This window comes from Petaurus breviceps, unplaced genomic scaffold (assembly GCF_028583685.1).
Source record: "Petaurus breviceps papuanus isolate PSGF00001 unplaced genomic scaffold, PetGlider_PUasm1.0 126, whole genome shotgun sequence".
NCBI lineage: Eukaryota > Metazoa > Chordata > Mammalia > Diprotodontia > Petauridae > Petaurus > Petaurus breviceps.
The window spans coordinates 1,731,421-1,754,575 of NW_027185655.1; the positions used below are offsets into that span (position 1 = coordinate 1,731,421).

General features: G+C 42.9%; 1 protein-coding gene across 3 annotated transcripts in view; it reads left to right on the forward strand.

Moving 5' to 3' along the window:
* The window catches only part of LARP1B (La ribonucleoprotein 1B), a 97,144-nt gene that overhangs the window by 69,468 nt on the left and 4,521 nt on the right, over positions 1-23,155 (forward strand). For 2 of the 3 annotated variants that reach the window (XM_069091280.1, XM_069091261.1), the window contains exons 11-16: positions 1,025-1,393; positions 9,086-9,215; positions 12,043-12,254; positions 14,902-15,008; positions 21,670-21,830; positions 22,422-22,566. In XM_069091280.1, coding sequence (XP_068947381.1) covers positions 1,025-1,393; positions 9,086-9,215; positions 12,043-12,254; positions 14,902-15,008; positions 21,670-21,830; positions 22,422-22,566 — 1,124 coding nt within the window. The remainder of the gene's footprint in view (positions 1-1,024; positions 1,394-9,085; positions 9,216-12,042; positions 12,255-14,901; positions 15,009-21,669; positions 21,831-22,421; positions 22,567-23,155) is intronic. The other variant, XM_069091272.1, reaches the window with a different exon arrangement.

Genomic DNA, 23,155 nt, shown 5'->3' on the forward strand with positions numbered 1-23,155 from the left:
TTTGTTTACTGCTTCATGTCTGTGTGACTGCTTTTTCCCTTCCACCTCATGGGATTCATGACCTCGTAGCTCAGAGGTGTAGTGCCCTTGTCTAGAAATCATGTGCCTTTTTGTGTTTCCTTTGCTGTGGTCACGTTGTTCCCTGCCAGTAGACTGTAATAGGGACTGCTTTATTTTGTCTTTGTTGGCCGGTGGTGAGCACGGTGCCTGAAGCGCAGTACGTTTTTTGTGGCCTTCATGTTTTGTGCGTCCTCATATAGCACACGGACTCATTTTTCTTGATGGAGTGTATGCTCCCCATTAATTAAGTGTGCACTTAATTAATGCAGGTTGATAGAGTGATTCACTTAGCGGCGTTAGGATGCTGCCCAGGTTTTGGTTTAAGTTCCAGTTCTGACGCATCCTGGCTTTGTGACCCAGGGCGAGCCTTTAGCCCACAGGCACCTTAGCAACCCTTTAATGTTCTGTATGTTTCAGAATAGTTGATATGTATTGGTCGCTGGAGCTCTGTCCCGTACCAGTGAAGCCAAGACCTTCTTCTTCTCCCTCTCCTCCCATCTCCTCCCATCTCCTCCCATCCCCCACTAGGTACTCTCTAACCTGTCTCAGAGGCAGCCTTGAGTGCTCTTCCACTGGCGGGTTTGAGGTTGGAAGACCAGCTTTAAATGGGAAATGATCTGCATGCATTCTCTGGGTGATAGTGGGAAAATTAGTCTGGCTCTTTAGAAAACCCCAGGTTCCTCATCTCTAAGATGAGGGGGTTTGATTAGGTGATCCCCGAAGTAATTCTGCACCTGAAATCCTGTCTGTGTGTCAGAGAGAGATGTCTGTGAAGTCTGAAAGCAGCCTTTTTGTAGCCACTTGGCATTTGCTGGGGCAGAGGAATATTCCTTCATCTGATCAGTTGTTGGGGAATGACATGACAGGGACAAATTGATTGTATTTCCTTGTAGTGCTACTAGTCTAACTTTAAAGAGCTAAGCTACAGGTCAGTTGTTGTGGATATTTTTAAATGTTTCTTCAGGAGTCGCTGGCCACGCCTGAAGAAGCCTCCAGTCAGCCCCCGCAGCCTTCAGAGCAGCAAGAGCAGGAGGAGCTGGACTTCCTGTTTGATGAAGAAATGGAACAAATAGAGGGACGGAAAAACACATTCACCGATTGGTCGGATAACGATTCAGATTATGAGATCGATGACCAGGACTTAAACAAGATCTTGATTGTGACACAGACGCCGCCTTATATGAGAAAACATCCTGGAGGAGATCGCACAGGCAACCATGTGTCCCGTGCAAAAATTACATCAGAACTTGCTAAAGTCATCAATGATGGCTTATATTACTATGAACAAGACTTGTGGATGGAGGAAGATGAAAATGAACGTGCAACAATGAAGGTAATTATTTTGATCATGAAATCTAGTGTTTACTTAATTTTTTTTTTTTGGTGAATGTTTAAAAGAAATTCCTTATTTTCTTATGTCGTCTATATGTATTTTTCTTTCAGAGAGCAGCAGCATTGTTCTAAAACAAAGTTTCCCTCCTTTATCATCAGGCTTTCTGTTGTGAATTTTGGTGTTTATCAAGAGATAGTTTTTGTCAAGAAAAAATTTACCACAATATCTTTATGACATATTGATGTTGCAAAGGAAGTAATAGTTAACTTTTTGTTGCAGAAGTATTGTAATGAATATTACAGGTTTAAAGTTGAAAGAATCGCTTGTTTTCATATAAGAATTTTTCAAGCAAGCTGTTTAAAATGAAAAGATACCTTTTCCTTCAAAAGAAGTCATTTATTTAATATTAAAAAATATATTAAGATGCTTCAGCCATAATTATATATTGGGAATTGATGAAGTTTGTAAGCTTTAGAAAGTTATGTTCTTTGGCCCAATAATACTAGATTTGGGGGAGGCATTATAGTGGAAAGAATGCTGAATTTGGGATTACAGGAATTGAATTTGAATCCTGACTGCACATGTGACCTTGGGCAAGTCACTTAAAATCTCTGGGCCTCAGGTGACTAACCTCTAAGGTTCCTTCTAGCTTCTGAATTTCCTATCCAGTGATCCTGTAAAAACATTTTCAGAAAGGAAAAAAGCTGTCTTTTTACATGTATTCATGGAAACATGACTAATTACAGAAAGCTAGCATTTAGTGACCTAAATCCCAGGTATTGAGGAATGAGCAACCTGGTGTATCAGTGTAGCATAGTACTATAGTGGAATTAACAACAGATAGGAGTGATACAGACATATGAAAAGACTTGGATGTATTAGTGCAGAGTGAAGAAAGCAGAATGAGGTTGGTATTCCCATCGACTGCATGTAATAGGAAAAGAAACAAAGACAGGGAAAATGCGGGGGAATATCTGATTTGTATAGATATTTGTATGTAAAAGTCATTAAGCAGAGTTTACTTAAATGTAATTTTAATTGGTTTTATTTAAAGTTAAGTTGGTAATAAATAACTTTTTAGCACAAATTAAGATTTTTAAGCTCTTTGTACATAAAATTTCTTTTTTTAAGTTATTAACCTCAAGGCCTAGCTCCAAGTCCCCTCTTCTGAGAAGACTGCCTTAATTCTCTTATCCTAAGTAACATCTCACTCCTCTGGAATCTCACAGCACTTGGCTTTTTACATGTGTGCGTCTGACTCTCTCTCCTTCTGTTCCTGGAGATGTATATGTATGTTTATGTCCATCTAGTTTACGTGTTTGTCACACTCTCCTTCATAACAGGTTTATTTGTGTGCATGTTTTGCCCACCCTAGGTGAGTGTAAGTTACTCGTGGGCAGGCTGTTTCTTGCTCTTTGTATCTGGCTGGAACTCAGTAAGCACTTGTGGAAGCATTCACCTGTGTGAACTCACTGTATCAGAGAGGAAGTTTAAAAGTGGAATTCTCTTTGCCCTAGCAAGAACAAGCTCGTTGGTTACTTTGGTGCAGCCTCGAGGTGCTAGCTATTCAGAACATTGCCCTTGTACAGCTGCGTGTTTGTGAGTCATTCAGTGTGAGCCCAACATCACTGGGTTCTGCAGGTGGCACGAAAAAAGCATAAGGTTTAACTGAGAGTTCAGTTGAAAAGCTAGGACACCAGACATACACAGAAGGAATAATTCATGAGTAGCCGTGACAGTAGAAGGACTAAATGATCTATGAAAATTAAATTCTCTTGAGAATGTCATTGGCTTTCATTGACCTAGAAAGGGAAGGCTTTGAAAGAAAACTTGAATATACCCATCTAAAGTATATATTGTGGGCAGTAAGCAAAAAGTCTGCAGGAGACTGAGAGGTTGGATTTGGAAAGTAGGGAATGGATGGTCGAGGCAGGTTAAGGAGAGCCTTGGAGACTAGACATGACTTGAGGCAGTCAGGGTAAACTCTGCTGCAGAAAGACTTGGTGTGGAGTGGGGCTTTTTTAATATGTAGACATGCTTGTCCTGAGGGAGGACTGGAAATCGGTTAGGAGGCTCTTGGAGGAATGCAGCCAGGAAGTGAATGGAGAGACATTTTGAGGTAAGAGTTTACAGTATTTATTGAATAGGGGCAGTAAAAGAGAGGGAGATACCTAAGTCGATCCCAAAGCTTCTAGCTTAAGAAAGAATGATGATATAATAATTTATTAAAATAAGAACTGGAGGTAATAATATTAAGTTCAGCTTTGAAAATGCTGAAGGTGAGTGCACAGTTCAGCTCTGCACAAGTAGAGTGTCCCCTTTCCTTTCCAGATTCCGTTGGAAACAGAAGTAGAACAGATATCAGTGCTTGCAGTGCAGCATGGGGCTTCTGCAGCCTGGTAGTGAGAGCTGAAGCCGTGAAGATGAAGACAGCCACCCATGAGAGTGACCACATTGAGTCACAGAGAACTCAGAGCAGAGCCCTGGTGGCAGGGTCTGCAGCAGTGCTTGTGAAGGAGAGGGAGGGGATAGTTAAAGTAAAGAGATGTTGGACTTGTCTAGACGTCACTAGGGACCTTCAGTCTAGGAGAGCAGTTTTGTGGGGACAGTGTCCTTGGTACCCCCTGCTCATGGCACTGTGGAAAGAGTGAATGTCAGCTTTGTCATTTAATACTTGTGCCACCTTTATCACACCACAGGTATGATACCTGTCTGGCCTGAGTTTCCTACTCTGCCAATTTGGGGACTGACCCCTTAAGACTCTCTCTCCAAGTCTACACTTCCACTATACATTATTCTCCCTCCCAGGAATATCATTTCAAATCGACAGCGTTAAAAGAAAATTTTGTAGTGTTAATTTTTTACATCACTTTCACTTCTGAATATATTGCCTTTCCCTCTCCTATTTGGTTTTACACTTCAAACATTTAAGTACCTGTTATGTACAAAGCACTGTGGTAGGCATTACAGATTTAAAAAAAAAAATAAGAATCAATCCTCAATCTTAAGGATCTTAATGCATTTGGTAGGATGCAGCTTGGAAACAGTTAACTAAGAGTTCTGATAACTGGGAGTGATCAGGAAAGGCTTCACATAGGAGATGCCAGGATCCAGAGAAGGGGAAGAAAGCAGCACATTCAGGGCAGGGGAAGACGGTGTATGCAGAGTCATAGAGGCTGGAAATGGAATGTCAGATTCATAGAATAGGTAGCTTGTTAGCTTGGCTATGCAAAAGAGAATGATGAGTCTTGTAAAGCTATGTGAGAGCCTGATGATAGAGGGCTTTAAATACTTTTCTCTGTCTTATTTTGTCCTAGATGCAATAGGAAGCCAGTGGTGGTTTTTATTGAGCAGAAGAATGACATAAACTTAATTTCAGACAGTTATATGGGGGACAGAGTGGAGAGGAGAGAGACTGGAGGGAGGGAGAGAGATGAATTAGGAAGCTTTACCTCAGTCGAAGGAAGAGGTGATAAGGACCTGTCCTGGGCAATTGGTTGGTTGCATGGAGTTAAGGAGAGAGAGGAGAAATATTGTGGTGATACAGTTGCAAATGCCGGGAAAGAAGTTAGGGAGAGGGAAGAGTAGATGTCTCTAAGGTTGTGGGTGACCAGGGGATGCTGTTCCTCAATGGAAACGGGTCATTTTGGAGAACAGTTTGGGAGGGGGAAGACAATGAGTTCTGGTCAGCTCTGTTTTGAGCACATTGAGTTTGAGTTGTCTGAGTAACATCCAGATGGATATGCCCAGCAGGCAATTGGTGACCCAGGATTAGAGTTTAGGAAGGGGACTGGGGCACAATATATGAATTGGGAATCATCTTCATAGAGGAGATGATTTGAACTCCTGAGAGTTTTTTTCCTAATTAATTAATTTTTGTAATTTAAAAAAATTTTAAACTTAAATACAAAACTAGAAAAGGAAAAAAAATAAAAAACTACCATGTATACAGCAGACAAGAGAGGATTCAGTATAAAACAGTAAATTTCCATTTCAAGAAAACCTATATAATAAATACTACATATTGTTTTCAAAGCTGCCCAGCTTTTCTTTGCTTACTTATTGGTTTTCTTTGATTCTGTGCTCCATACTTCTTACTTTATTTTTTCCCTTTCCTCTCACCACTCTGAAGAAGGCTGCGTTAAGCATGGATATATACACATAAATGCTCACACATACATAGGTAAGGCCATACTGTCCTTAATTCCTCCTATCGTCTGTTTCTTTGAAGGTGGAGAGTGTCTTCCTTCGTAAGTCCAAGTCATTCCATGTTTTTCTGAATCAGCTAGCTCATCATTTCCTACACTACAGCAATGTTCCAACTCAGTCACATCCTGTCTGAGAAATTGTCTATGAAGGTTTTTTTCCCTAATTTTCTGCATTCCTTCTATTCTTGGCTACATAGGTTTTATTGATACAAGAAAATTACAATTTAAAATAGTCAATATCTTCCTTTTTACACTTCAGCAGTGCCCTCATTTTATAATATAGTTTAAGGTCTGTCTGATACTGCTGAATCTACTTCTTTTGCATCTTTTTCCCTTGGTATCTTTGAAATTTCTGACCTTTTGTTCTTCCAAATTAATTTTAAAGTAATTTTATTGGAATGACATTGAATAAATATATTAGGTAAAATTGTCACTTAAAAAATTTTATTGGCTTTACCTAACTATGAACAATAAATATTACTTCAACAGTCTAGATCTTAGTTTATTTGTGGGAAAAGTTTTATGTTTATGGCCACATAATTCCTGTATCTGTTTTTGGCAGGTATATACTCAAGTATTTTATACTGTCTAGTTATTTTAAATGGTCTAAAACAGTATTGAATAATATTGCTGACAGAGTGTAGTTTCTCTCTTTTTCACTTTTGATTAAATCAATTTTAACTTTAACTTTTTTTACCTATTAAATTCTATTCCTGCCCTTTATTTTATCTTAGTTTATGTCTCTCTCATTTTTATGTTTCCTGAAAGCAAAGTATTGTTGAATTCAAAATTTTAAACTGCTGTCTATTTCTGTTTTATGGGTAAATCTGTGCCTTTTACATTCTATACTACAATTACTTGTGTATTTTCCTCCTTCCTATTTTTCCTTATCCTTCTCACCGTAATTGCCCTAGCCTTCCTCACTCCTGTCTTTATTCCTACCCACTGCCTTGCCTTTCCGTTCCTTAACCTACTCACCCCTCAGAGAGTCCCTCCCTTATCCTCTCCCCCTACCTATCTGCATGCCCTCTTATTTCTTTCCGAATTTAGATTTTAAAACCTTTCTAGATATATGTTGTTCCCTCTCTAACCCATTCCCCATGAGGATCAGGTTCCAGCACTCGCTGCCCTCCCCACGACGAGCTACTTCTCTATCACTTTTTCCTTTTTAAGTCTCATTTGTATGAGATAATTGCTCCTTTTTATCTCTCCCTACAGTTTTTTTTTTTAGAATCAGCCCATCTTTCTTTCCAAATAATTATGACAATCATAAGAGTACTGCTAATATTTTCACATATGTGAAGTAAACAATTGGACTTTATTGAGTTCCTTATAATTGATCTTTAACGTTTACCTTCTGTCTCTCCTGGATCTTTTATGGCGAATTCTCCCCAAAGTCCTGGGCTCCTGAAAGTTGTTGAGATCAGAAGAGTAACTTAGAAGGAAGGAGAGAGCAGCCAGGACAGAGTCCTTCGTGGGCAGCCGCTCAGTGTCAGCATAGGGAAGGACGCTGAGTTGGAACTGTAGCAGAGGAAGAGTTAGACAGGTCGCGTAGGACAGGGAGTGAGGGAAGGCCACTCGATTTACCCCCTAGGAGGCTATAACCTCGACAGGAGCAGTTTCAGAGCTGTGGAGTTAGACAGGCTGCAAGAGATTTGGAAAGTAAGTGGTAGGTGAGAAGGCGGAAGTAGCAAGTGTGGGCAGCTTTTTGGGAATTGAGTTGGGAAAGAGAAGAGAGTTGTGTAATGAGAGCTTGAGAGGAGTGTGAAAGCCAAGCAAAGTGCTTTAGGAGTGGGGCAGTTGGGCATGGTACCATGGAGCCAGTGATGAGGAAGAATGGAAGACGAGATGCCACCCATCATTGAGGGGTGGCCTTCCCAGAAAGGATGGCCTTGGCTGGGAGAGAGAGAGCCAAAGGAAAGGAGAATGGGGAGCAATATGGGAGTTGTTCAAAGGTGAGGAGAACAGGAGAGGTGGGTGTCCTCTTATTTTGTCAGTGAAGCACACCAGGGCTTCTCCTGAGCAGAGGAAGCGATGGGGGTGGGGGTGGTTTAGAGAAGAGAAGATTTGCCCATATGGGGAGGGGAGCGTGACTGAGAGTCAGAGAAGATGACAAGTAAAGCTTAGGTGGGAAGACCACCACCTTTTTGTGATCATGAGGACTCCCTTTGGTGGTGTTCAAAGCTGAGTCAGAGAGAAGACGGTAGAGGGAACTCGGCTTGAGGATCGGAGATAGGGTGAGGACTAAGCATTCAGAGGCAGGAAACAAGAGTTGAGATACTCATCTGTGAAGTCAAGCCTGGAGGGACTTGACTTGGTCCTGACTGAGACCAGAGCAGTGCTGATGGACTGGAAGAGCCTGGAAGGCACCGGGGCTTGGAGGTCTGAGTGAGGATGAAGGTCAGTCCTTCAGTCAGGAAGCATTGAGAGGAAGGCGATGTCTAAGACGTAGCAATCCTTGTGTGTGGTGGAGGCAGACTGTGCCTAAGGAAGGGAACTGAGGTTAGGCCGGAGACACCGAGCCAAAGGGCTTGGGCTTATAGGATGATGGAATTAAATTGCTGACTGATTGCAGCAAAGGGAGGGCATCCTCTTACTGACTGTATTAGGTGCCTGAAGGTCAGTCCTGCAGAAGGTAGCCAGAGAAGCAGTGGCTTCTAGGGAGGGCCGGAAAATGGAAAGACTGTGACATGAAGAAATGTTGGCCAGATAGATCGGTTAGCAACAGAGCAGGGGGTTCCAGTGGGTACCAGGCAATATGAAGAGACACCTTGGATAAGTCACTTCACTTCTGGGCTTCCTTTAACTGTAAAAGAAGAGTTGGACCATTCAGCCTCCAGCGGTCTGTTTTGTGGAAGGATAGGAGAGCTCTGGACTGGGGAGAAGGGGCAGGTGTGGGTTGGGTAGGGCTGACCCTGCCACTGAATGACAGTGAGAGGGGTAGCAGTGATTGGGAAGCTGCCCTCCCCGTGTGGGATGGAAGAAGAATGCGAGGGGCCTCTTCTACTCTTCAGGAACATCCTTTCCTCTCCGCCAGATTTTGTCCATCTTTCCAGACTGCCTCTGCACTTAGCACACCCAGCCCTTTGTCGTGTGTGTGTGTGTGTGTGTGTGTGTGTGTGTGTGTGTGTGTGTGTGTGTGTGTGTGTGTGCGTGCGTGCAGGCCAGGAAGAGGCCGTGTCTTCCCCACAGGCCCCAGGTCAGCCTCCAGCTTAGCAGCTGCTGCCGGCTGCTCTGTTCCAGTGCAGGAGGGTGTGCAGCAGCGCCTGTAAGCTGGGGTGACCTGGGGTGACTGCTGCAGGTTAACAGCAGCCTTCAGAGTGCGGGCCTTTTCATGGCCGCTCGCTGAGTTTGTTGGGGATGTTGTGCCTATGTATTGTCCCTGTTCACAAGCAGGTTTGGGTTCTGAAGGTGGTATGCAGATTGTCTTTTATGAGTTTGTTACCCAACGTGGTAGTAACGTAGCTTCCTTGTTCTGATTCAGCAAGAAGTTGAAAACTTTAAGAAGCTAAATCTAATTAGTAAAGAACAGTTTGAGAACCTAGCACCTGAGCCTCCCCTGAGTCTAGAGCCGAGTCTAGACGTCCCCGTGGGACCTCCACCATCTCAGCAAGGTAGGTCACTTCGCTTTTCTTCACACTGTGAATCACTTCAACGAGATGTTCCTTCTTCCGTTTGTTTTCCTTGGCTTTAGATCAACATGCTATTGTCCAGAAATAGTTTAAACCAAAGTAAACCAAAGTTTTATCTTTTAATATAGAATGTAAATGAACGGAGCAGAGAGACTAAAACATGGAGTCCTTTACAAGTCATAAGTCATAGAAATGCAGCGTCTCTTCTGTAAGCCTGTTGTACAGATACGATCAGTGAAGAGATGTGTGTCTGAGTGTCCAGGTTTTCCTGGGCAAGTGATACCCAAATTGGAACACCTGGTGTGACTTACTGTGAACCTTGTGAAGGGGAAAGGGAGGGAAGGGCATGAACATTCATTAAGCACTTACTGTGTGCCAACTTGTGCTAAGCTTTTTTTGTTTTGGGTTTTTTTTTTGTTTTGTTTGCTTTTCGGAGGGGCATTGGGGTTAAGTAACTTGCCCAAGGTCACACAGCTATTAAGTGTCTGAGGCTGGATTTGTCTGACTCTGTGCCGAGCTTTTTACAACTGTTATCTCATTTGTTCCTCACAACAACCCAGCAAGGTAGGTGCTGCTGTGATCCCCTTTTAACAGAAGAGGAAACTGAGGCCGACAGGGATTCAGTGACTTGGGCAGGGTCACACAGCTGTAAGTGTCTGAGGTTGAATTTGAACTCAAGTCTTCCTGACTCCAGATCAAGCATTACATCTTTTTTTTTTTGTGCTCACTACCAGGGCTAAACCTAGACCCTCCAAGTTGGTCAAGGATGTGGTTGCCTACATAGTATGTGACCTACAGGGTGCAGGAAAAATATTTCTGCTCTAAATAAATGAAGAAATCTCTTATACTTGCATTTTCATATATGAGATTTGATATCTAGTCATTCTTCTCGCTTGAGGCAGAGGTCCCTGGCAAAGGTAACATGTAATCCCTCTTATTTATTGTTATTGTAGTGTTGATGATCATTTTTTGAGAGCAGGTTTTGGTGGAGATGAGAATGCCCTGAATGGATAAGCATCGATCAGGATGGAGGCAGGTAGTGTGGGGGACAGGAGGAGTCAATGGCCCTGGGTAGAGTTCTCAGCTCGGCCCCTGGCTATTGACCTTGGGCAAGGCACTTAACCCTGTAGCTTTCATTTTCCGTATGTGTTAAATGATGGCTGCCAGACTCTGTGACCTCCGAGTTCTTCTCCAGCTTTAGATCAGTGATTTTGTGGTCTTGTGGCTTCTGTTACTCCAGGGCATTGATGGGCAAGGGCCACAGAAAGAGACGGCTGTGGTAATTGGGGCAGACTTTGTGGTCTCTTACCATAATTTTTTTGTTCTTCCTTAGTGTACCAGTAGCCCTTTCTGTAGAAAAGCTATTTTCTGATCTGCCTCTTGCTCCATTGTGGCTTCCTAATTGTGATGCTGCCATCTTGACCACAGTGGAATGCAAAGGCAGCCCAGACTCTTGCAAAGATGGACAGACCAGGGTGTGTGAGGCGCCTGCCATTTGTAGTCTGTTTGGGGGGGAGGCAGGCTTGACAAGTCTTTTAATCTCCCTGAGACTCAGTTTCTTGTCAGTCAAGTGAGGTTAGACTCAATTCTCTTCATTCTCTAAATTCTCTAAAGGTCAGATTACCTGCTTATTCTCATTCACATTTGAGAAGTTGCAGGATCCAGATGTGTACAGGGACCTGGGAGGGAAGAGATGAGGAGGAGGCTAGTGGAGGGCATTCTTAGGTCTGAAGTGAAGGCAGTGTAGACAGAGCACTTGTTAAAATAATTCATTCATCCCAGCCACCCTTGTAGGTCAATCTATGAGTCACTAAGGACACAGATGAATGGGGTGAAGAGCCTGCTTTTGAGGACCTTAGCAGTCCAGTCCTTCACGAGCGTTTATGTAGCCATGGAACAAGGAGAGCCCCAGCACCTCCCATTGCCCTCCTGCCTTGCCTTTTTTAGGGGGTGGCTGTGATAGAATGTGCTTGTGCCCTTTCCTCGATCTCTGTGGTCTGATCATGAGAACAAACACATGATGGAATGCCAAAGGTAGAGAGGTGATGCAGATAGAACTTCACCAACAACTTGGCTCTAAGATGTTCATGTTTTTAGTGAGAGGGGTGTATGTGGTTGAATAGGTTTCGTTGTTCTGGAAAATGTTGACTGAATATGTCAGGCAGTGATTTGAAGACCTGGTTCTAAGTCCCATTTATTTCACAACTTGTTCTGAATGGTTGCCACAGCTGGAAAAGCTAGATCCCTCACAAAGAGGGTGAGATCCCACTGGGAAGAGTGCACTGTTGATTGCACTTGCTGAATCTCCATAGGCCCGATGAGGAACTGGGGTGGAGATGAGAACTGGGAAGTGTTTCTCAGAGCTCCAGGAAGTTAGAGAAGAGACATGGCCAGCATGGGCTAGGGGCAGGATTTGAATACAACTTCTCTCTTATGTTCCATTAGATTGGGAGCTTGCCGGACCCCTGAGAGGCCTGGCCCAGTGCTGGAGACAAGTCCTCTGCTGTGCTGCTCCAGGGGTGGCGGAGCACAAGCCCTCTTCCCTTACTCTTCTTTGGGCCATGCCCTCGTCCACCGTGGGTTTATGGAGCCCGCTTTGAACCCTGCTTTATATGGCATCAAGCAGAGTGTGAACATGATGTATCTCGGGTCAGTAGTGAACTTTGTCTTCTGACAGCAACTCCAGAGCTGGGGTACCGCCATGTTGAAAGGATTTACGGAACTAACTGTCCATTAAAGAAAGAATGACTATCCAACTTGAAATGTTGGAATCTTGCTAACGTTTTCATTGTGTCTTTCCTTTTTACAGATTTGACTGATGAACTGGCTCATAAATTATTTGGTATTTCAGAAGTGTCTTCAACAACAATGGCTCGGTCCTTGCCCACAGCAGTCCCAGAATCTCCAAGGGTTCATCCTGCAAGAACCCCCAAAACACCCCGTACACCTAGACTACAAGATCCAAACAAAACGCCTCGATTTTATCCTGTTGTGAAGGAGCCAAAAGCCATCGATGTGAAGGTAAACGGAAACCCTCTGAATAGGAAACGAGGGGCAGCTCTCAGCGTTTCTACACAATCGATCCTGAGAAGTTCATACTTGAATGTATCTGTGACTTCACTGATGCAGATCTTCCTTCCAACCCACGGATCCCTTTCAGTCTTAAGAGATTCTTGTCCATGACCACCTTCCCAGAAATCATGGTATCATCAGTGCACCACAGTGGATCTGCCCACTGAACTAAAACAATTACTCTGAGGTTTTGTTTTTTCAAACATTTTTTGGGTGTTAGGGCAGCACTTGGAGAATCTGCCTGGTTATGCCTCACGTTCACATGGATGTGGTTGATCCCCGCTCCTTTTCCTGATGAGACATTTCCTTGACTCTCTTTCATGGTCTTGGTTTGTCCAACCTTGATTGGTAATATGCTACCTACCTAAACTTACCACCTAAGCTTTCCATTATGATTTAGATCATCCATAATTTGTTTTCTTCAGAGATCATGGTGTTTCATGATTTCCTGCCATTGTGAGAAGTCTTTTAAAGATTGTAGATTGGAACCATTGAACACATTGTATAGTTTTCCAAATGGTCTTAAGCCCTGAGCTGAATTTACTCTCTGTCTGCAATACCTGTCTAGCATATTTGTTAGTGATCACCTAATACCGCTCATCCACCCACCTGCATATTGTAGTCTCAGCACATCCCTTCGTCTCTTCATTTGTGTTTACATTTGTGATTAGTAGAAGGAGCTCTCTTGAGTGGTCCCTGTGGATTTCTGGGACTTGATTCAAACAATAGAATTTTGGGGCAGTCATCATCATCTTTTAGCACATTCATCTTCCCTTTGGCCTCTGAGGCAGTTGCAAATGCCTTTACTTTAAGCTCTCAGCTTTCTGCTTGGCCTGATATTATTGATTTCACTTTCTATTTCATACATCCCCGTGTCATTGATTGGATTATTGAAAAAGAGACATCTCTATGGCTGCCCATGTTAAAAAAACCTTGGGGGAGGTGCCTTGTTGGTGGAGCCTTAATTCCTCTGCTTGTCCTACCAAGCCATGCTTTTCTATAATGAGAAGAATTAGACGAGCCCTGCAGCGTCTTACTGTCCTTACCTTCGGTCAGTTTTGTAACCCTGACAGTGTGTTGTGGATTTCCATCCAGAATATCCTTGTCATGGAAGATGGGTATAGGCATTGAGGCTGTGTCCTCTTCCCTCGAGGTATCTTGAAAGATCTTGTCTTCAGTGTGTAATGTAATGCCAAGCAAAGGCAACTTCCCAAGGTTCAGAATACCAGCATAGGTGCTCTCCATTTTATTCAGTGACAAATTAAGAACCGAGAAGGTCAAAACATGACATCATTCCAAATACAGCATTTACTAAGTGTGATTAAATAATCTCCAAGTACTACCCCACCCCAGGACCTTCCATTCATTCAATCAATTACAAAGTCCCTGTTCTAAATACTACTCCACCCCTAGGCTGTACCTTCATTTAGTCCATCACAAAGCCCCTCTTCTCAAATGGAGATTAGTTTCCAATCATAAGTAAAGTACATTCATTTGTTCAATCACAGAGCACAAAAAGGTCAAAAGTTCCCCACCCTTGGATCACAACTGAATCTACCCCAGAGTTACAACAAGTTTAAGCACAGCACTTAATACCCAAATGGAGGTCTTTTCTTCATCTTGACACAAGGCAAGTTCTCAGCAATCTTTGTTCCTGGGGAGACAAAGCTTAGCAAGGCCACAAGATACATTGCCAGTGTCTTCATTAATTCATCCTCTGTCTGCAGAACAGTCCTAGGACCCCTGAAAACATTAGCAAAACCCTCTTCCAGGATTTCTGTAAACATACAACAAGAAAATCCTTCTTCAGGGCTTCTGAACCAACAGAAAGGTTCCCAGACTCTTTGCAACAACAGCACTGTCCTTCACCAGTGGACAAATCTGGCAAAACAACATCAAAACAGACAAAGTACCAGCAAAACAGCCATGTCTCCTCAGTCCTTGGCAGCTCTGGGTAGCAGGTCTCAAAAGTCCAGGACAATTCAAAGTGGCCCTCAGCAATCCTCTCAGTCTCTCTCTGCCTCCAAAGGTGCTGCTTCCAAAAAGTTCTTCTGCCTCTCTCTTGTCTCTCCAAATCTACATCACCAGCTCCTCCCAGTTCAGGACTTTCTTTTCATGTCAACAAGTCCATCCCACAGGTGGGATTCATAAGCTCTGGGTTTTAACACAATCAATTTGAAAACCAAGCCAATACAGGGGGATCTTTATATTCCATTACTATCACACAGTGCTTTCAGAATTGCCATCTCCAGAGCATCTCCAGGGTAGTAGTTCATAAACAAAATGACCTTAGTGATGACTCTGAATGTAGGCAGACAGAGAGGATGCAGTGAAATCATGAAGCAGCCTGCTCCCTTCCATGCCATGGCTAGTTTAGCTCACTAGCAAAGCCATTTGTTTAAGTTATGAGACTTATGTGTGTGTGTGTGTGTGTGAGAGAGAGGGATGTTTGAGTTTTGTGACTTCATATGATTTCACAATGTGTTCTCCATAGTATGAAAATGTTTTAGCTGGTTTGCTCTCAGAGGGTTTTAATTTACTTGTTAAGTTCACACTACTGAAAAGTAATTGCAATGTTTGACTTCTTTTCTTTTAGATTCCAAGAAAGAGAAAAACACGGCATAGTACAAACCCCCCTCTAGAGTGTCATGTTGGTTGGGTAATGGACTCCAGAGATCACAGGCCAAGAACATCCTCCGTCAGGTAGCTACTCAAGCGACAGGATCTTTTGTTGTTTTTGATTCCAAGTTGTTAATGGGGAAAAAAAAAAAAAACTATTGAGATTTTTAGTGGCATTTGAAAAGTGATATGTCAGCTGCCCCATGAGGGCAGAGACGGTTTTCTCTTTCTTATCACACCTTCCCTTCCTTCCCTCCCTGCCTTCCCCCTTCCCTGGCTTCTAACACAGCCTTGCACCTAAGAGGCATTCAGTGAATGTTTGATGAATGAATGGGAAATGTTTCTAGAATACAAGAACCTAGAGAATGGAAAAATAGAAGAATTATAAGAAGGAGAACAAAGGACAAAAAGTAGAAATGGGTGGTAAATATGACATGATAGGAGAGCATTGGAATTTTAAAACTTAAAATCTTCCATGCCTCTTTTACATGAAAACAGATTTTTCTAAAAATGACATTAATCCTTAGTCTTAATTTGCATGTTGTTCAGAACAATAAAGACTGTCATTTGTTCTGGCCATTGTCATAACATGTACAATTTTACTTATTATGTGTATAAAATTAAGAAAGTTCTGCATCTTTAATGTAAAATGTACTGAGTACTTTCTGTAGATCATGTGGATTTTGTAGTGTTTGATGATAAGGCCTTGTACCTTTTTCTTTTTGGTTCTTGTTTTTACAAGTTTTTGTTGATGTTTTCATTTCTTACTTGGCATCATGTCCCATATGTCCCTCTTTGTTTAGCTCTGTGACTTCATGCTGTTTTCCTGACTTTGAGGCATATATATATGTTGGAGATACCAGAGCATCCCTGTTGAGCTCTGAGGACTTCTCTGTGTGGTTTGAGGTTCCCTCATCAACAAACATTTACTGGGTGCCAGGCACGGTTAGGGGCAGGGGATACAGGGACAGACAGAGAAAGAAAGAGCCCCGCCTCTCAGGGAGGAGCATGGACAGACGGCATGCAGGTCTGGAATGTATAGAGCTCAGAGGAGGGGGCAGAGGCAGGCCCCGAGGAGTCTGGAAGGGGTTCTTTGTGGAAGTGGTAAGGAGGAAGCCTGTTCCATTGATGGGCCCCATGCAGAGACTGGAGGTGGACTGGAGCCTGCGAGGGAGAGGGAAGCCATTTGGGTTCGATTTTAGAAGGAAGCTCTTTTAGAGGCAATAAAGACCTCTGGCAATTTGTTGAAAAGGCTTGTTTGGCAGCTATATGGAGGATGATTTGGAGCGGAGAGACCTCACAGAAGTGCAGTGTGTGAGAGTTTAGAAGGACCCCAGCAGCCCACCAGTCCAGTGCACATGAAAACGGGAATCCCCATATAATGGCCCCTAAAACCTCATCCAGTCTTTGCTTGGAGATTTTCCAGGATAGGGGAGCCTACTTTGTGAATCTCTTATCACCTATTTCTGGCAGGTGCCTTTGTAGCTACGGCCCCCCACCTCCCCAAATATCCCTACTCCTGGCTTCTTCCTTGCCTGCTTCAAATGTGTCTCCAGCCTTGAAAAACAAAAATGAAAAAATACCCTTCTCTCTCCTGGGTTCCAGTTCTCTATCTCCAGCTCCCTGTTTGGCTATTTCAAACTGGATTCCCCTCGACCTCTTGAGCTCAGCACTGGAACTCACTGTTGCTGCCCTCTAAACCATGATTTTTCCCAACTGTTGTTGGCGAAGGGACCAGCCTGCTTTGTGTCAGCCAGGAATACAAGCACCTCCTTTCTCCTGGATCCCCTCATTTCCTTTGAGGTTCCAGTCTTCTCCAGAGTGTCAGTTAATCCTGCTGGCTTCTAAGGCCAGTGCCCCACGAGTTTCCTTTAGTGTCTGTGTGTACATACACACACGCACATGCAGGCACACAAGCTCACTCCCTCACTCCCTCACTCACTCACTCACACTCCATGTCTTAGGCTCCTAGACCAGTGCTGGTCACTTGTAGTCGGTGTTTATCAGACCTTGACCTCTCACTCCTGCCCCTGCTCAGAGAACCCCAGAGAGCTTCTAGGGCAGGACACACACCCCCTTTTCTTCTGCAGGCTTCTGACTGTGGACTGGGCAACACCCCTTGCACTCTGCAGTGCCAGCAAAGCTGCCCCCGGCTACTTCCCACCCAGCATTCCAGCACCAGTGCCACAGCACTCTTCCTCCTGGACCACAGTGCTGACTCTTCCGATGCCATTGCTCTGTGATGGCTCCACCTCCCCCATGAAGCCGCTTCCTATTTACTTTGTACACAGATTGTGGCCCTGGTGAATCTCAGTAAAAGCATATGGAAGGCAGGGGCTGTTTCTTTCTCGTTTTTGTGTTCTTGACACCTCGCCCCGCCTGGGGCAGAGCTTCCTAATGCTTGCTGACCAACAGATTGGCTGCTGGTAACTCTTAGATATTGAAAAGAATGACATTGGCGGTTTTTCCATTTAAAGACTGAAATCTTTGTATTCTTTTAGAAGAAGTACATGCTTTTGGCACTCTGGATGATTCCAAGAATCTGAATCCTAGAATATTCAGGAATATGCAAGGAAAAATTACTTCACGTATATAGTCTTTATAAATCAGATGAACTTATTGACAGTGTTTTCATTTTTTTCTAAATTTTTTTCCTCAATATCAACAGATTTTTAACATTCATTTTTAAAGATTTTGAGTTCCAAATTCTCCCTCCCCACCTCCCTTATTAGTATGGCAAGCAATTTGATATAGATGATGTGTGTGCAGTCATGTTCATTCCCATATTAGCCGTGTTGCAAAAGAAAACGCAGACCAGAAAAGCCAAGGACGATAAAGAAAGTCTAAAAAAATTGTGTTTCAGTCTCATTCAAGCTCCATCAGGTCTTTCTCTGGAAGTGGATAGCATTTTTCATCCTAAGCCCTTGGGAATTTTCTTGGATCGTTGTATTTCTGAGAATATCGAAGTTGTGCAGTTGATTATTGTACAGTGTTACTGTTCTCCTGGTTCTGCTCGCTTCACTCTGCATCAGTTCACGTAAGTCTTTCCAGGCTTTTTGGAAGCCATCCTGGGTCATTTCTTAAAGCACAGTAGTACACCTACTGTCACAATCACATACCACAGCTTGTTGAGCCATTCCCCAACTGATGGCATCAAATCCTTGATTTCCAGTTCTTTGCCTCCAGAAAAAGCTGCTATAAATATTTTTTTGCATCTAGAGCCTTTTTTTCTTTTCTCTCTTGGGCTATAGACCTAGTAGTACCATTTCATATATTTTAAAAATACATTTTATTGCTTTACATTATCTACATTTCTCTCATATCCCTATTCATCCCTGTCTTGGAGAGGCATCCTATATAACAGTAATGTTGATTTCTGTATGTGTACAGACACATGTGTCCACATGTGTGTATGTATAAATGATCAGCAGATAAAATGTATTGTTAATTGATGGTACATTCAGATCTCAGTTTCTCAAAGCATATTGAGCCTAGCATCTCAGAATTGTAGGCTTTGCTTATTGTATCATGAGAAATCACTGAGTTCAGGAGTTCTGTACCTTGTGTGTGCCCCGAACCCCCTTTGCAGTCTGCTGAGGGCCTTCTCTGAACAGTATTTTTAAGTCTCTTCAGTAAAACACTTAGGGCTACAAACCTGCTTCTCAAAACTTTTTTTGGAAACACCTTCACAGACTCGGGGTTAAGACCTTCACCTCCCTCCTTCAATCCAGCCCTTTGCTTTTGCATGTGATGTCGCTGCTAGCTGGGGAATGCGCGGTGACCACCCGAGGCTTACCTGATGCTTGCTCTAATAGTAATGAGTTAAGACATTCATTCCTATGGCCCTTCAAATAAGCTTTATGTAATTCATGGTGCCACGTACTACTGAACACGAAGACACAGTCTTATAAAGAAGTCGGTCTGTGCATGACGTGTTACATAATAGCTTCTTTCCTGAATCAGCCGTGCATGTGATACTTTAATGCAAATGCAGTGTGGTGTCCCACAAAGTCTACAGCCGCACTCAGACGCTGGGGACACGCTTGGGGTGATGAGTGTCGTCTGAGAGGGCTGGACCTGCTGGTCTCTGAGTTGGGTTTTGCCTAAAACCAGTGACCAGAAGAATGAAGCTCTGGGCTTCACAAGCTCAGGCTGCACCTAAAATCTTCCTGTGCAACTCCAGCATGTTACTCCAGATATCAATGCAGGTTTTTTATTGGGTTTCTAATAGGACATTCCCATGAACTTGTCATCGAATTAACCAGAATAGCAGTATTTGCTCCTGTTGAGCACTCTCTGATTTATTGTAAAAGTGGATTGTTTGTAAATGTGGAGGGCCATCTTGGGGTAGTGAAGGGGCAGCAGATCCTACAACCAGCAAGACTCGGGTGCGAGTCCTGCCTTTGACACATGTTAGCTGGTGACTGGGCCAGTCAGTCTCTCGGTGCTCACGGTTAACTTTCTAGTACTGTGAATGTGAATTGCACAGAAGATGGGCAGAGGACGTGTCATCCCTTGCAGCTCGGGTCCTCCCTCTTCCCCGCTCCCTCTCCCTCCAGATTCCCTGCTGTTGGCGGTAAAGGAGCTTTGGGGGAGGATGGTGAGTGGTGATCTCAAAGAAGGTACTTCAGTCCGCTTGATGCAGGAATATTTTTTGCCCTTTGACTCTTAGGAAAGGAGCTTCAGACATTATGACAGTGCATAATGTAGACTCTTAGGATGGCTCATCAGTCCGATGAGCTTTTCTGTCTGTCCACGTCATATTTTAACAGAAGGATGAACGGTTTCTGTATGGTGCCTTACTGCATCTGAATTCTTTGGAAATTAACGATCCGCAGGGATTCTAATGGAATAGACTTGGGGAAGACCTGCGTCTAAATCCTGCTCAGACGGTGGTACTCATTGTGTGACGAGGGCCGTCCCCTCCGTCCCGCGAAGGGCCACGAGTGGAGGCTATGTTGCTGGTCAGAGTTCTTGTCGTCTCCACGATGTATCTCACTCTTTGGGGAACTGAAGTAGGACGAGGTCTCCATATTTCCTGGAGTGGAACTTGTGACAGGAGAAATCTTGCTGAGAGTCTTCCTTTGGTGACTCTGCAGAGCTGTAGGATTCTCTAGTTGTACGTGGGAGGAGGAAGTGAAATAGGTGTGTTGTGGAAGCTGCGAAGGAAGTCAGCAGGAAAGCAGAGCGAGCACTGAGATGGGGTCTCACCTGGAGTCCCCATAACAGCAGCTGCTCCTCTTCAGATGCAGAGCACGGGTCTCCTGGGGATCTGATCTCTGGCTTCAGTGACCAGGGCCTTTCATTTCCCTTTTTCCTCTCAAGCTGCTGGTTCTTTATCCTTAAGTGCCTCCTAAATCCAGCGAAAGCTCCTATGATTCCCAGTGAATTGTTAGGATCATTGACCTTCTTTGCCTCCCACACTGTCTCATCTCCCACTTCTGTGCCTTTACATACTGGATGTTGTCCGTGTCTGATGCTCCCCTCTTGTCCCCAGCTTCTTGGAATCCCTGCATCTTCTGGCCCCTCTCTCTCCCATTCATTGACCTTGCCTTTTATTTTTTAATTGCTGTTTAGTATGCATGTGGTTGCCCTTGGTTGACCGCATGTGCCACGGAGGGTGAGGCAGCTTTGAGCTTTGTCTTCCTAGTACCTGCACAGTGTCTGACCATAAAAGCTAATTCATTCATTCAATCAGTTGATTAATAATCTTAATGTCAGGTTTTCATGAACCTTCCCTTAATAATCTAGTTTGTGATTTAAAATTGAATTTGTATCAGTGCTTTATATGTCAGGCCCCCAGTAGCCTGCAGATGTGAGATTTAGTTAAGGCTCATGTAGCTGCTGTGGCTTCTCTCCACATAGCAGCCTGGTGCTGATTGCTTCCAGTTTCTGCTGCAGAGATTTAACCTGAAAAAGAACCATTTTAATTAACATGATTTTCTACTGATAAAATGTGTTAGTTGTATGAAAAGCTGTTTGTAACAGTTATGAATAGTCACGTGTAACGGGTAAGGAGCTACGGCCACAACATTTTCAGCCAGGTCACAGCTAATCTTCAGGCAAGGCCTCTGCCAGGTATCAGTGACGTCATCTTGGACAGCCAGAGCCAGGAATAAAGATGCATGTCACTTCTCATTTACTGACCAGATGCACCATTACATGTGTTAGTTATAGGATGACCACACAGGAGGATGCAGAGTAGGGAAGGCCCATGGATCTGGGTTTTTGGGAGGCGGCTGCTCTCAGAGATGGTGATGTCTTTTCTGTTCTTGAGTACTAACACCGCTGTCTGTGCCTTGGATGGATCCTGTAACCTTTGTTCTTCCTACTTTTTACTTTCTTTGGCATCATTAACTTCTCTGTCTTAAAGGTAAGTAATATGAATATAAGTTTCTTTGTTTAAAGAATTTGATGGAGCTGAAGGTGGATAGAGTCACTTACTTATAATTATTTTGATCATCACTTTAATTTTTGAATTTGTAATGTTCACTTTTTAAAAAATTTGTGTGTTGATTTTATGTAACAGGTTTCAACCGTTGCAATTTTTTATAGTAGATTAGTTTGTTTTGTTTTTTAAATAAAGCCAGTTTAAAAGAATTCCAGCGGTGATAAAGCAGTATAGCTTGGTTTTGACTGTTTGCTTCCTTGTGCAGTGTGTGCTGGGGGAGAGGTGTGCCCAGATCCTCCCCCCTTTTACCCTGGTATTCCAAAGTGAAGTTTTTTTGTTTTTATTTTCAAACAGTAGTTCAAATGCTTCCCCTTCAGAAGGTGCACCACTGGTGGGAAGCTATGGATGTACCCCTCATTCTCTCCCAAAATTCCAGCATCCTTCTCATGAACTTTTGAAGGAAAATGGCTTTACTCAACAAGTATATCATAAATATCGTCGAAGGTGCCTGAATGGTAAGGTTATTAGTTGCCCGTAGTTTATATTTAAGATTGTTAAAATAAAATAGTTTTTTTTCCTATTAACACAGGACTTACACCCATGTAAAAAGCTATGTCAAGTTAGAATTCGTTTTCTTTTATTCTCATAAAATTATACTATGTTAGCACTTAGAGGTTAGCTGCTGAGAATTGTAGCTAATAAACTGTTGTACCTTTTTGTAAAAATCTTAAACTTTTTATTTGAGTCAGCAAAAAATCAATTTTATCTTGAAAGTTTTGTCATCTCCATATATTTTATTAAAATCGCTTGAAAGTTAAAACCTTTTTTTTTAATGAAATGAGCCTTTTTTCCCTTAAGCTTTTAAATTTTAGCAGTTTATGCCTTTTAAAATTTTAAGTGCATAGGAAAATTTTTCCAGATTTCTTCAATATTTTGAAATATTTTTTTAAAAAATTGATTAAGGTTTATGATTTAATAACCCTTTTGGCTTAACTTTTTAGCTTAAATTAAAACATTTATTTTCTTGATTGGTTAGTAGATTGTATATCTGTATGTATCTATATCGATATTTATATAAACTTATTTTATCATTCAAATTTTTCCAGAGAGAAAACGCTTGGGAATTGGCCAGTCCCAAGAAATGAATACCCTCTTTCGTTTCTGGTCCTTTTTTCTCAGAGACCACTTCAATAAGAAAATGTACGAGGAATTTAGACAACTTGCTTGGGATGATGCAAAAGAAAACTACAGGTCAGATGGGTTCCACAAATTTTTGTTTTGAAATTTTCTTTTCCTGTGAAAGATGACTTTACAGATAATGCTGCTATGTGCTGAATAAACTAGCATCCTTCTTAAAGAGGCTTTATTAGGGCGGCTAGGTGGTGCAGTGAGTAAAGCGCTGGCCCCAGAGTCAGGAGGACCCGAGTTTGGTTCTGGTCTCAGACATTTAACACCCACACAAAAAAACAGCCGTGTAACCTTGGACAAGTTACTTAACCCCAACTGCCCTCCAAAAAAAGCAAATAAATAAATAAATAAAGAGGCTTTCTTTACTGAAGCTTCTTCATTCCCAGATGCCTTCTTATAATGTAGCTAGCGTTTTATTGTAACCTGTTAGAAAAACTCAAGGAGATCCACGTATAGCTGGATGGAATTATGTCTGATGAATAGCTGTGTGTTGTGTTCTTTGGTCCTCCTGCAGCCACAGGAAGCAGCTCAGGCCTTTACATTTACATAAGAGACCTTTATCAGGTGTTTGCCTCCTGTGTATGTGGCACGGTGCTGAGTGCTGCCCAGATAGTACCCCAGTGTCTTCTCTCCACCCCCTGGGGGGCAGGTG